The sequence below is a fragment of the Oncorhynchus keta genome, unplaced genomic scaffold, assembly GCF_023373465.1.
Source record: "Oncorhynchus keta strain PuntledgeMale-10-30-2019 unplaced genomic scaffold, Oket_V2 Un_contig_14950_pilon_pilon, whole genome shotgun sequence".
NCBI classification, from domain to species: Eukaryota; Metazoa; Chordata; class Actinopteri; order Salmoniformes; family Salmonidae; genus Oncorhynchus; species Oncorhynchus keta.
Window position 1 is genome coordinate 254,703 of NW_026279044.1, and position 13,792 is coordinate 268,494.

General features: G+C 46.3%; 1 protein-coding gene across 9 annotated transcripts in view; it reads left to right on the forward strand.

Moving 5' to 3' along the window:
- Positions 1-13,792, forward strand: part of LOC118361127 (DDB1- and CUL4-associated factor 1-like) — a 92,896-nt gene that overhangs the window by 2,279 nt on the left and 76,825 nt on the right. For 7 of the 9 annotated variants that reach the window (XM_052502026.1, XM_052502028.1, XM_052502029.1 and 4 more), the window contains exons 2-24: positions 178-292; positions 515-591; positions 708-781; positions 896-1,009; positions 1,135-1,272; positions 1,465-2,079; positions 2,245-2,346; positions 2,439-2,597; positions 2,752-2,931; positions 3,092-3,301; positions 3,507-3,676; positions 3,856-3,983; positions 6,367-6,602; positions 6,694-7,760; positions 8,673-8,871; positions 8,978-9,060; positions 9,512-9,596; positions 10,096-10,329; positions 10,595-10,688; positions 12,423-12,527; positions 12,816-12,889; positions 13,039-13,131; positions 13,328-13,553. In XM_052502026.1, coding sequence (XP_052357986.1) covers positions 186-292; positions 515-591; positions 708-781; positions 896-1,009; positions 1,135-1,272; positions 1,465-2,079; positions 2,245-2,346; positions 2,439-2,597; positions 2,752-2,931; positions 3,092-3,301; positions 3,507-3,676; positions 3,856-3,983; positions 6,367-6,602; positions 6,694-7,760; positions 8,673-8,871; positions 8,978-9,060; positions 9,512-9,596; positions 10,096-10,329; positions 10,595-10,688; positions 12,423-12,527; positions 12,816-12,889; positions 13,039-13,131; positions 13,328-13,553 — 4,570 coding nt within the window. In that variant the 5' untranslated portion in view covers positions 178-185. Of the gene's footprint in view, positions 1-177; positions 324-514; positions 592-707; positions 782-895; positions 1,010-1,134; positions 1,343-1,464; positions 2,080-2,244; positions 2,347-2,438; positions 2,598-2,751; positions 2,932-3,091; positions 3,302-3,506; positions 3,677-3,855; positions 3,984-6,366; positions 6,603-6,693; positions 7,761-8,672; positions 8,872-8,977; positions 9,061-9,511; positions 9,597-10,095; positions 10,330-10,594; positions 10,689-12,422; positions 12,528-12,815; positions 12,890-13,038; positions 13,132-13,327; positions 13,554-13,792 lie in introns of those variants that run through there. The other 2 variants (XM_052502031.1, XM_052502032.1) reach the window with 2 other exon arrangements.

The window sequence follows — 13,792 nt, forward strand, 5'->3', positions numbered from 1 at the left end:
TGCTGTGTTGGTGCATGCAAGAGGAGGGACTAGGGAATCAATCTCGCTCATATCAACATTTACAATGACAGGCGACTCTCCTTTTGGATGCACCAATGCAGGGTTTTATTTTTTTGCACGTTCTCTCTAGACCCCAAGTAAAGTTTAGTTGATGACATGATTTGTTCTGTGTGTCAGGCCAGACCATGGCGTCTGCTAGTGTGGATTCCAAGGCAGAGCTGACCTCTCTGCTGGAGCAGTGGGAGAGGGAGCAGCAGGCCAGCACACCGGACCTGGTCAACATCCTGACTAAGTGAGTGTCTGAGTAATACAGGAGGATAATGGTTAGTAACACCAGTGGATATTCTGGGAAGTAACATCACTGAATGTTTTTTATTTTATTTGCGTTCACCTTATTTATTTATGCCACATATTACTTGATGAAGTGTTTTTTTTTTTTTTTTAAGTCTCTGAACATTAAGGTATATGTGGTTGTCTGTTTTTGAGTATATCATGGGTTTTCTTTTCCCCTCAGGATTTCAGAGCTGGTGGAGAGGGAGACTGAGGAATATCACAAAGCTGATCCGGATCCTTTTGATGACAGGCACCCTGGTAAGATTATGTATTTATGTTGTATGTAGTCATAACTATAATATTAGCTATCGCAACAGTGATAGTTGTTGACCTTCTGTAGGTTTTTCTAATTCTCCCAACCCCTTGCCACTTAGGGAGAGCGGATCCGGAATGCGTCTTGGGTCAGCTGCTAAAGATCCTGTTCAAAAATGATGACTTCATGAATGCTGTAAGACCTGAACTTTTTTAGATGTCTTTTTTCCCTCCACACTTTTTTTCCCTCCACACATTTACAGAATGGTATTTGTTCAAATTTGAATTATTTCTTTTAATCTTTTTCTAGCTCGTTAATAGCTATGTGATGACCAGTAGAGAGCTCACCCTCAACACTGCAGCTTGTCGCCTGCTGCAGAATATCATGCCTGGGTTGGAGACTGCTGTGGTCTTTCAGGAGAAGGTAGGCTGTAACCTAAATCTGTGGAGATGCACTTGAACATGTTTTTGTATTTAGTCAGCTATAATATGCAACTGATTCAAATATTCATTAATCATGATGTCTCTGTTTGTGTGTGTACATGACAGGAGGGCATAGTGGAGAGGCTTTTTAAATGGGCCCAGGAGGCGGAGCAGCCCCTGAGAATCTATGCTACAGGCCTGTTGGCTGGAGCAATGGAGAACCAGGACATCGCTGCCAACTACAGGGAGGAGAACTCTGTCGTGGTCAGTGGCAACATCCTACTACTACCTGAGAAGGTTTATCAACATCAACATAAGATCTTGTGTAAATACGGTAATGTGGGTTCAATTGAATTTAGCCCTGTCACCACAAGTGGGTGTCCATCACCAGTATCTGTGAATGATGCTAGCTGTCAGTATCTGTGAATGATGCTAGATGCATCCTTCTCTCTTTAGGTGCCTCTGATGCTGCAGCGGCTACGCGAGTTGCAGGCCAAGGACACTGAAAACCGGAAGGGGTTTAAACGGCCCAGTCCCAGGAAGAGCCTGGGGGAACCTCTCCTTCCTCTGGATGAGGAGACGGTCGACGGGGGCTTCGAGGACATCCCTTTCCCCCCGGGGAATGAAGGCATTGAGAGGAATGAGAAGGGATCCGATGAGGACCGAGTGGAGATCCACAGCCACAAGTCTTACAGCGAGATCTCCTTCCACCTCAACTACCTTAACCACACCCACAAGACCAGTAGCTGCGCTAACTCCGCTGTCAAAGGACTGATGAAGCCTGCGTCTGCCCCGCCGCCTCTGTCCCACCGGGACTTCCCCGACGGCAGGGAGGAGGGCAGCACTCACCTCAAGAGGAGAACAGAGAGGGAGAATGGACGGAAGGTGAAACAGAAACTGAACTTCTCCCTGCCAGACCCGGAGAGGAACTTCAGCGAGCTGTCCAACAGCAGCTGGTCTGAGATGAGCCCCTGGGTGATTGGGAACAACTATCACCTTTACCCTCTGACCCCAGAGATGGAGCAGAGGCTCATCCTACAGTACCTCACCCCTCTGGGAGAGTACCAGGAGGTTAGTGTCTGCTACATAAACCTACCAGCAGATGTCAGTCTTATCAAACTCCTTTATAAGAGCTAGTGCTTTAGTCGTTGAAGACAATATGCCATAAATGACTGGTAGACAGACGAGTAGTTCTCTGTATACATTTTTATTTCTCTGTATTCATTTGCCTTTCAGCTTCTGGCAGTCTTCATGCAGATGGGAGCCTGTGAGCTGCTCATCCATTACATGGACCTGAAGCAGACCAACGATGTACAGCTCACCTTTGAGGCTCTCAAGGTAACATTTCTACAACTGACCTATAATGCATCTCAATTGTTTAAAGAGGAGCATCCCAGCCTTATCCTTATATTCTTATTCGCTACCTGTAGTATCTAGCCTCCCTGCTCCTGCATAAGAAGTTTGCTGCCCAGTTTGTGGTCCATGGAGGGGTTCAGAAGCTGTTGGAGATCCCCAAGCCTTCCATGGCTGCCACAGGGGTGTCTCTGTGCCTCTACTACCTGGCCTACAACCAGGATGCCATGGAGAGGGTAGGACAAACACACACTGCATAAAGGTCAACTGTTGATAAAAGTTGTGACCTGTGGTACATGGGTGTAACATTATTTACTTCCATGTAAATGTGTAAGTCAATACAAACATGCGTTCATGTGTCCCCATTAACTGTGTCTTTGTTACCCCTAGGTGTGTATGCTGCCCCACTCTATCCTGTCTGACGTGGTAAGCTACAGTCTGTGGCTGTTGGAGTGTTCCCACGCCTCGGGCTGCTGCCACGCCACCATGTTCTTCTCCATCACTTTCTCCTTCCGAGCAGTGCTGGAACTCTTCGACAGGCAGGACGGCCTCCGGCGCATGGTCAACCTGGTAGGAGGACCTGTGTGGTTTAGTCATGCTTCTGTTACATCCAGTTGTGTCCTAGTGAAATACCAAGTGCTTTTCACTGTCTCCAGAGCAGTTCTCTGAACATCCTCTGTGTTGGAGTGTGTATTAGACTGCTGTTTATTTTGTATTCTACGGTCTCCAGATCAGCACATTAGAGATCCTGAACCCTGAGGACCAGGGTGCCCTGCTGAGTGATGACCAGATCTTCTCCAGCAGGCAGACGGCCAAGCACACCTGCATGGCCCTGCGCAGGTACTCCGAGGCCCATCTGGCCATCAAGGTGGAGCAGGTCAAGCAGTCCCTGCAGCGGACTGAAGGAGGTGCTCCCATTCACCCACAGCCTTACTACAAGGTAGGAGGAACATGCTGTTCCATGTGTGTTGGGATATGGTGATTGAAATTATCTTGGGTCCTCTTTCAATTAATGAAATTGAATTTCAATTAACTTCCTCAATTGAAATGGATTTTTACTGCCATCCCCCTGGAACCCATCATCACAGATTAACTTTGGTGATGGTTTTCCTTCAGTGATGCCTCATTCTCTTTATATTCCCCAGGCATGTAGTTACACCCACGAGCAGGTGGTGGAGATGATGGAGTTCCTGATTGAGTACGGCCCAGTCAGGCTGTACTGGGAGCCTGCAGAGGTTTTCCATAAGCTCTCCTGTGTGCAGCTTCTCCTGCAGCTCATCTCCATTGCCTGTGACTGGAGGACCTACTACGGCAGGTGAGGACAGAAAATAAATGCATCCTTCCTTCTGATGAGAAGGATGGACTTATTTATCAACTCCATCTGCTCTATATTAAAATTACACCTCTTCGTTATGGAGAACATTTCTCACAAATTCAAGTGAACACAAAGTTGTACCCTGTGACTATTTCACCCTGTGTTGGCTTGTCCCCTAGGAGTGACACAGTGCGTTATGCCCTGGACATACTGAGCATCCTGACGGTGGTCCCTAAGACCCAGCTGCTGATGTCGGAGTCTGTGGCCGTGCTGGATGGGGAGGGGGGCAACGCCATCTCCACCGTGGGTATGTTACACTGCCCTGCCTTGTCATTAAAGTTGCACGATATGGGCAAAAGGTCATTGGGACATCTGTGTGTGGGCAGGAGCCACAAGAGGAGAGGGACAACAACCGAATAAACTGTAAAAACACACGTCACATGCGGCTAATTAGCATTTCAAAATATTTTGAGATCTGGATCTCTTGCAATATGAATATTGCACAAGTCAATGTACACTGTACAAAACATTAGGAACACCTTTCTTAAATTTAGTTGCACCCCCTATTGCCTTCAGAACAGCCTCAATTCATCGGGGCAAGCACTCTACAAGGTGTCAAGCGTTCCGCAGGGATGCTGGCCCATGTTGACCCCAATGCTTCCCACAGTTGTCAAGTTGGCTGGATGTCCATTGGGTGGTACACTTGATACACATGGGAAACTGAGTGTGAAAAACCCAGCAGCGTTGCAGTTCTTGACACAGTTGCCTGGCACCTACTACCATAACCTGTTCAGACACTTAAATCTTTTGTCTTGCCCATTCACCCTCTGATGGTCACACATACACAATCCAAGTCTCAATTGTCTAAAGGCTTAAATCCTTCTTGAACCTGTCTCCTCCCCTTCATCTACACCAGTGGTTCCCAAACTTTTTATAGTCCCGTACCCTTTCAAACATTCAACCTCCAGCTGTGTACCCCCTCTAGCACCAGGGTTAGCGCACTCTCAAATGTTATTTTTTGCCATCATTGTAAGCCTGCCACACACGTGGGAAGTGACAGAGCTCTTATAGCAACAGGGCACAGAATAATAATAATTCATAATTTTGCTCTTTATTTAGCCATCTTACATATAAAACCTTATTTGTTCTTCAAAAATGGTGAATAACTCACCACAGGTTAACGACAAGGGTGTGCTTGAAAGGATGCACATAACTCTGCAATGTTGGGTTGTATTGGAGAGAGTGTCTTAAATAATTTTCCATACGCGCCTGTATTTAATTTTCATGCTAGTGAGGGCTGAGAATCCACTCTCACATAGTTGCAAAGGGCATCATTGTCTTAACAGTGAGATTTGCCAAGGGAGTGTGCTCCTGAGCGCAGCCCTATCCAGAAATCTGGCAGTGGAATCTGATTTAAATTCAATTTTCAAAGAAACGCTTGTTGCAATTTCGATGAGGCTCTCTTGTTCAGATATTGGTAAGTGGACTGGAGGCAGGGCATGAAAGGGATAATGAATCCAGTTGTTTGTGTTGTCCGTTTCGGGAAATTACCTGTGTAATCGAGCACCCAGCTCACTCAGGTGCTTTGGTATATCACATTTGACATTGTCCGTAAGCTTGAGTTCATTTACACACAAAAATCATACAATGATGAGAAGACCTGTGTGTTGTCATTGTTAATGCAGACAGAGAAGAGCTCCAACGTCTTCTTAATTATAGCCTCAATTTTGTCCCGCACATTGAATATAGTTGCGGAGAGTCCCTGTAATCCTAGCTTCAGGTCATTCAGGCGAGAATAAACATCACCTAGATAGGCCAGTCGTGTCATGCAAGTGGTCAGACAAGTGTTAATTATGGCCAGTAAAGAGAACTTTAATCTCGTCTCTCAATTAAAAAAAAAAAACATGTCAATACTTTGCCCCTTGATAACCAGCGCACTTCTGTATGTTGTAAAAGCTTTACATGGTCACTGCCCATATTGCACAATGCAGAAAATACAAGAGTTCAGGGGCCTTGCTTTTATAAAGTTAAACATTTTCGCTGAAGTGTCCAAAAAAATCTTTCAAGCTGTCAGGCATTCCCTTGGCAGCAAGAGCCTCGGTGGATGCTGCAGTGTACCCAAGTGGCGTCGGGACAAACTGCTTACACGACGCGCATTACCACTCCACTATGTCTCCCTGTCACGCCTTTTGCATCATCAGTACAGATACTAACACATCTAACACACCAAAGACCATTTGATGTCACAAAGCAGTCCAGTAACTTTAAAAAAATATCCTTTCCTGGTTTGCGGAATTTTATTTTATTTTTGTCAGTGAAACGAGGCTACTCAGGCCGTGGGGGGAAACTCACCCAAATGTATAGCCCTGTTGGAAAAATCTAAGTGGACTGTGTGAAAATGTGATTTGCATTTATATTTGGTGTTCCCCACGACGGCATTGCGCGTACCACTTGTTTGGGAATAGCCAATCTACACTGATTTTGAAGGGGATTTAACAAGTGACATTAATAAGGGATCATAGTGTTTACCTGATCAGTCTGTCATGAAAGGAGTAGGTGTTCCTAATTTGTTTTTGTACACTCTGTGTATAGCCTACCTGCCATGGCTTTCTATTTACACAACCCCATATATCCAGTAGACCAGTACTCTTGGCTTTGCGTTCTAATCTTAATGTTCTGTTGTTCCTCAGGTATGGGTGTAGTCCTGGTGGTGGCAGAGGGAGAGGTGTTTGTGAACGATGCCGAGATTCAGAAGTCTGCTCTGCAGGTGGTCATCAACTGTGTGTGTGCTCCAGATAAACGCATGTCCGGCATCGGCAAGTTCATCTCTGGCACGCCCCTCAGACGTCTACCCCAGAGCACCAAGAACAGCGAGAGCGTGCTCACCAAGATGTGGAATGTGGTGCAGTCCAACAACGGCATCAAGGTGAAAATATTTATTCCAGAAATAATCAGAGTTCTTACGCTTGAATGTTTTTGGGCTCTACTGGTCTCATAGTTCTGCCATCTCCCTGTAGGTACTGCTGTCCCTGCTGACGGTGAAGATGCCCATCACAGATGCGGATCAGATTCGGACGCTGGCCTGTAAGGCCCTGGTGGGTCTGTCCCGCTCCAGCTCAGTCAGACAGATTATCAGCAAGCTGCCTCTCTTCAGCAGTGGACACATCCAGCAGCTCATGAAGGAGCCCGTGCTCCAGGACAAACGCAGCGAACACGTCAAGTTCTGCAAGTTTGCGGCAGAGCTAATCAAGCGGGTGTCTGGTAAACCCCTCATGATCGGGACGGATGTCTCCCTGGCCTGGCTGCAGAGGGCAAACGTGGTGGCCCAGTCCAGAATATCCTTTCCTGAGAAGGAGCTACTGCTGTTGATCCGGAACCACCTGGTGGTCAAGGGTCTGCATGACACTGCCACCACACTCACCAAAGAGGCCGACCTCCCCATGGCCATCCTCCCCCACCCATCTTCCTCAGCTTTGCTTCCTGTCGTTGTTCCCCCTGCTTCTCCTGCCCCTGCCCTCCCCCGGACCCCTCGGCTGGCCAATGGGGTCACAGCACGGTTGGTGAGCCACAGCTCTCATCCGTCCGTGCTGTTGTCAGTTCACCCCCAGCCTCGTCCCTCGACGTCGCAACTCCTCATGGTACCTCCGGCCGCCCCTCCCCTGTTGACCCCTCACCAAAGCAACGGCTCTCCCCTGATTGGGCGGATCGTGTTCATGCGAGAGCGCCCGTCGCCGTGCCCCGTGCCTGCCATCTGTAAGAAGCCGCGGGTGCTGAGGCAGAAGTCAGACTACGGTGCCTTCAGCCAGAGTCCAGCCATGAAGAAACAGCTGGACAGACACCTGCCCTCTCCACCCGCCCTGGACAGCATCATCACAGAGTACCTGAGGGAGCAGCACGCGCGCTGCAAGAACCCCGTTACCACCTGCCCCCCCTTCTCCCTCTTCACCCCCCACCAGTGCCCTGAGCCCAAGCAGAGGCGCCAGGCCCCAACCAACTTCACCTCCCGACACACACGCAGGGTTGTCTACCCAAAATACGGAGGGGTGGATGGCGGCTGCTTCGACCGACACCTCATCTTTAGCAGGTATGATTTCTTCCTACTACACTGGGGACTTAGCACAAAGTCTTTGAGTAACCGATGTGAAATGGCTAGCTATTTAGCGGGGTGCGCGCTAATAGTGTTTCAATCGGTGATGTCACTTGATCTGAGACCTTGAAGTAGTTGTTCCGCTTGCTCTGCAAGGGCTGCGGCTTTTGTGGCGTGATGGCTAACGATGCTTTGAGGGTGGCTGTTGTCGATGTGTGGCACTTTTTGCCAGTCCTGTCTGGTCCATCGACTGTGGGTTTGTACCCATAGGCAACATTGTTGCCTGTGATGTCTGGTGAGGACCTGCCTTGCAACAGGCCTTCAAGCCCTCAATCCAGCCTCTCTCAGCCTATTGCGGACAGTCTGATTACTGATGGAGGGATTGTGCGTTCCTGGTGTAACTCGGGCAGTTGTTGTTGCCATCCTGTACCTGTTCCGCAGGTGTGATGTTCGGATGTACCAATCCTGTGCAGGTCTTACAAGTGGTCTGCCACTGCGAGGACGATCAGCTGTCTGTCCTGTCTCCCTGTAGTGCTGTCTTAGGTGTCTCACAATACGGACATTGCAATTTATTGCCCTGGCCATATCTGCAGTCTTCATGGATCCTTGCAGAATGCCTGAGGCACATTCACGCAGATGAGCAGGGACCATGGGCATCTTTCTTTTGATGTTTTTCATTCAGTGGAAAGGTCTCTTTTAGTGTCCTAAGTTTTCATAACTGTGACATTAATTGCCTACTGTCGATAAGCTGCATCCTGTAGCTGTTCCACAGGTGCATGTTCATTATTTTTTTATGGTTCATTGAACAAGCATGGGAGACGGTGTTTAAACCCTACAATGAAGATTTTTGAAAGATTATAAAGGGGCGTGTCTTTTTTTAAAGATTTTTTTTTCTTATTCCTCCCCCAGGTTCCGACCCATCTCTGTGTTCAGGGAAGCAGACGAGGATGAGAGTGGGTTCATGTGTTGTGCCTTCTCTGCCCGTGAGCGGTTCCTGATGCTGGGGACGTGTACGGGCCAGCTCAAACTCTACAATGTGTTCACAGGCCAGGAGGAGGCCAGCTATAGCTGCCACAGCTCTGCCATCACACACCTAGAGCCATCACGGGTCTGTGAGGCACATTTACAAATCGCACATTTACAAATCGACCTATCTTGTGGGTATCTAAAACATAGTATTTAATTAAACCTATATTCTTGTCTTTTGCCATCAGGATGGCTCTCTGTTGTTGACGTCAGCATCATGGAGTTATCCTCTGTCTGCACTGTGGGGCATGAAGTCAGTGTTCATCATGAAGTAAGTGTGACTCACATAAGACTAACCTTGGCCCAGTCAATACAGTTGGTTATTGCTTTCCATGGGGATGACTGCTCTACCGTTCCATTTCTATGGTTCATTTTACTGGTTCTGTGTCCTCAGAGCAGGGAGCTGCAGAAAGGGGCTGACAGGTTCTTTAATTATGCACACTAAGTGAACTGCCTTAGGGCTGGAATCTTCACTTCATAGAACACAGACAGTGTAGTGGGGCCACAGTTTAACAAAAGCAACATTGGAGCTTTTGTGATTTTAGCTAGAACATCGGTCCCTCATTGCTTAACCAAAATGGCTTTTTCAATATGAATTGATGTCAGAGGTTGTAAGGATTGCCTTGGAATTATTATGATTTAAAAAAAATGTATTTTCCATTTGTCTTTATTTTTTAGATGTTTGATTTGAGATATATGCGCGTTTCCCTTTTTCTTTCCAGGCATTCCTTCTTAGATGACCATTATGTGGAGTTCAGTAAACTTTCACAAGACCGAGTCATTGGCACAAAGGAACACATAGCTCATGTAAGTTTTCTTTCTCAACATCTAAAGGTGAAACTGAACAACCATGTGTATATATACTGAATATACCGAACATTAGGAACACCTTCCTAATGTTGAGTTGCACCCCCCCCTGGTTGACTGCAATGCTTCCCACAGTTGTCAATTAGCCAGTTTGTCTGTCGTTTGGTTGGGGGACCATTCTTGATACACACGGGAAATGGTTCAGCGTGGAAAAACCTAGCAGCGTTGCCAGGCGTATCGGTTTGTGTCAAGAACTGCATCTACTACCATACACCGTTCAAAGGCACTTAAATCATGTCTTGCCCATTCACCCTCTGAATGGCATACACATAATTAATGTCTCAAGGCTTAAAAATCCTTTGTTGAAGTGGATTTAACAAGTGACGTCAAGGGATCATAGCTTTCACCTGGTCAGTCTGTCATGGAATGAGCATGTGTTCTTCATGTTTTCTATACTCTGTGTATAAGCTGAAATCATGTCATCGTCTTTGGGTCTCAGATCTACGACATCCAGACAGGGCAGAAGACCCTCACCCTCCACTACCCGGACCTGTCCAACAACTACAAGAGGAACTGTGCAACCTTTAACCCCACCGACGACCTGGTGCTGAACGACGGCGTGCTGTGGGATGTGCGCTCAGCTCAGGCCATCCACAAGTTTGACAAGTTCAACATGAACATCAGCGGAGTGTTCCACCCCAATGGCCTGGAGCTCATTGTCAACACTGAGATTGTATCCTTTACTCACTTACTGTACAACAGTAATAATACATTTTTAAAGAGTATTCCCAATGCTCAGTTGTCGGTACTTCGCCTACACCAGTTGGTAAGATGTTATCAAGCCTCAAAAGTGTCCTCGTGTCAAGATTAGTTTGTCACATGTCATCTGTTGTGTAGATCCAGTAAAATACCCCAACACCAAATGAATTGAAAAAATAGTCATTACATTATAGTGAAAGTGATGTGACATTGTGATTTCTTAATGAGCGTGTCGGCAGTGGGACCTGCGGACCTTCCACCTGCTCCACACAGTGCCAGCTCTGGACCAGTGCAGGATCGTCTTCAACAACAACGGCACGGTCATCTACGGAGGTGAGGACTGAACTCACTGCATGATGGGAAATACAGTACTGTATCCTGTGTCAGCGAGATTAATCCAATTTCACCTGCTGAACAGCTAGCACTTTATAGATGTGTGTAAAAAGGTGAGTGCTTGGGGGTTGTGTATTTCTCAAGTATTGGAGGCACATGTAGAGGTGTGTTCGATGCTACACTGCCCCACTAAACCATATGGCCAGGAGGCTGTGCCCTGAGCTGGCAGAGGAGAGCACCAGCTGGTTCACACCACCTCACAGCCAGAGCCACAGGGAGGCCATGATGGATCCACCCACATCCATAATCACTCGAGTGTCTCCGTAGCCTGAGCCATGTGGAGGCCAAGATGTAGCCAACCACAGCAGTGCCACTCGAGCAGCAGTATCACTCGTCTCATACAATCTCTTTATCCACCCATACGTACATCCATGCAGTTTGTACGTATGCAACTCGTGTTATTTTGTGATCATGGATCCTCGCATTGCCAAAATTCATTACATTTTCCCCAAATTTAGTTGTATATCTGTCTTTTTTTTGGTAATCTTTTCACATCTCACTTTTTAATAGAACATAAAAAAATATATATAATCATTGTAATTGGGAGGGGATATACCCGTTTTAATCGAAGTGTTAACAGTTGATGTTAACTCTTCAATAACACAGATTCCAACGCAGATCAGGTAGAGAAGAATGGGTTTATTCAAAGAGGACAAATCATAGATGTTATGCTGAGAGGGAGATGTTCATTCTCCCCTTTCCTCAGTGACTCTCCTCAGTGATTCTCAACACAGAGCAAATGGAGAGGATGTAGTTTATTTTACCCAACCCAAGCCTGTGGTTGACCAATTGGAATTCCTTGCAATTAAACTGTTACAATGGCCAAATAAGTATCCTATTTCAGGCTTAATGTATAGACAAATTCCTCCCATGTCTCTGACCCATTGCTCATTAATTCCCTATTACAGAAAAAACACTTTCCTTTGATCGTTAGTACTCTATTGACCTTCAGTCCTCTTGACCTTTAGTCCTCTGCATTGTGTATTTATCTTTAAAATATTCTTAAAGAAGTGAGCATCAGATGGAGACCATGTGGTTCTTGAGTTTGCTAAACGAATGGCCTTGATTGATGCAAATGAGCATGATATCATTCTGCTAGGTAGGCTTTAATGTCTAACATTTCATGGAGTGTTTTTTTGGGGAAAACCTTCACATCTTCAAAGTGTAGACTAGACATGCAAACGCACTGCACACAACACGCACAGACGGGCATTCCTGTGCCGTTTCCAAAACATGCTGGAAAATACAAATCACAAATGCATTTTATTATGATGAACTTGGGCAAATTAATGTATTTTCTAATTGGTTCACTACATTTAGTTGCTTTCCTACTACGTTTAATACATTCTGGAACATTGTTGAATTCCGTTCTGTTCTGTGTTTTCCGCAATGTGGCCCTATGGTACCAGAATTGAGCAATGCCTATTTTCAAGCAGCATTTTTCAATTCTTTCATTGGAATTCCTATTCACTTTTTTTGCTTTGACTGAATAGAAATGGAATTGACCCCAACTCTTACCTAGGGCCATGTGGATGCCATGAAGGCTCTGCCCACACACGCACCTACACCACTCTGTTTAGTAGCCAGAACCATGGGTCCATGTCCATCGGTCTGGCCAGATTTGCTCTAGTTGTGGCGTGTACAGGAAACGTAACCCTAATGTTGTTTTTCCAGCGATGCTACAGGCAGATAATGAGGACGATCTATTGGAAATGCAGATGAAGACTCCCTTTGGCTCCTCCTTCAGGACGTTCAACGCCACTGACTACAAACCCATTGGTAAGACTGCTCTAAGACACACTGTCACAACAGTCCCTAGGGCCTTGCATTTATCAGAAGTAGACTAACCTATTTTAAATTGCAACCCAGGCATGACTCAATAGTGGCCCCTGTCCTGACCTACCATCTGGGAAACACTAGTTTTGTAAAACTACAGCTTCATGTGTTAGAAATGGAGTCGGATTAGCTTTTTTCAAATGGACTCTTTACAAAATAGTTTATTCTTCCTGTATCAACTCCTTTCAATATTGTGAAGTCATATGAGAGGTTTATTATTTCCCCCCCCAGCCACCATCGACGTGAAGAGGAATATATTTGACCTCTGCACGGATACTAAGGACTGCTACCTGGCTGTGATCGAGGTCCATCTTCTGTCATATGTTAGATTACTCGATAAAGCTGAATCACATACCCCACTTTGTTTAGTCAGATATTGAGTTTAGTGGTGGTGGGGCTTAGTATTATTGAGACATACAACTTTTGCCAGACCTTCTGTGTGTTTCCCCTCCAGAACCAAGACTCGGTCAACACAGACACGGTGTGCAGACTGTACGAGGTGGGACGCCAGAGACTGGCTGAGGAGGAGGAGGATGAGGAAGATCAGGTAAAGGACCCAACGTACCCCTTCACAAAGCGCCCCCTCTTGTGTTATGTTGGTTGATAATCCATCAAATAACCAATTGCTAACATTGGCATTGATTATTGGTTGGTTGTGCCAGATTTTTTTTTTATTGCAAGTAATCCAGCCTAAATATCAAAATATAAGATCTGGTTCTTCTGGAACACTTGTCCCCTATCAGGAGGATGACGATCAAGAGGATGACGATGATGATGAAGATGACTCTGATGACGACATCGACACAGACCCACTGGTTGCCGAGCTGGAAAATGAAAATGGAGGAGAGGACGAGGAAGATGGGAACAATGAATTCTCTCCCTCTGACGATGAAGAGGTAGCTCGTCTGCTTGAGGGGGATGATGACGATGACTCGGATGAGGAAGATGGGGACCTTGCCCTGGATAACAGTGAGTAACAGTTGTCAGTGTATCCCTCAGCCACGCACTCATCTAGGTACAGCATTGGATGAAGGACCGGGCAGGGTTGAAGTTTGTGGTAACATTGAACTTTAACCTTCTGTCATAAGGGCGAGGATACATAATGTTTTTTAAATAATTACATAAAACGGGCATTCCACTCTTACCCTATGAGGTCCGGAGCCTGCTGGTTCTCTGTTCTGCTTGATAATTAATTGCACCCACCTGGT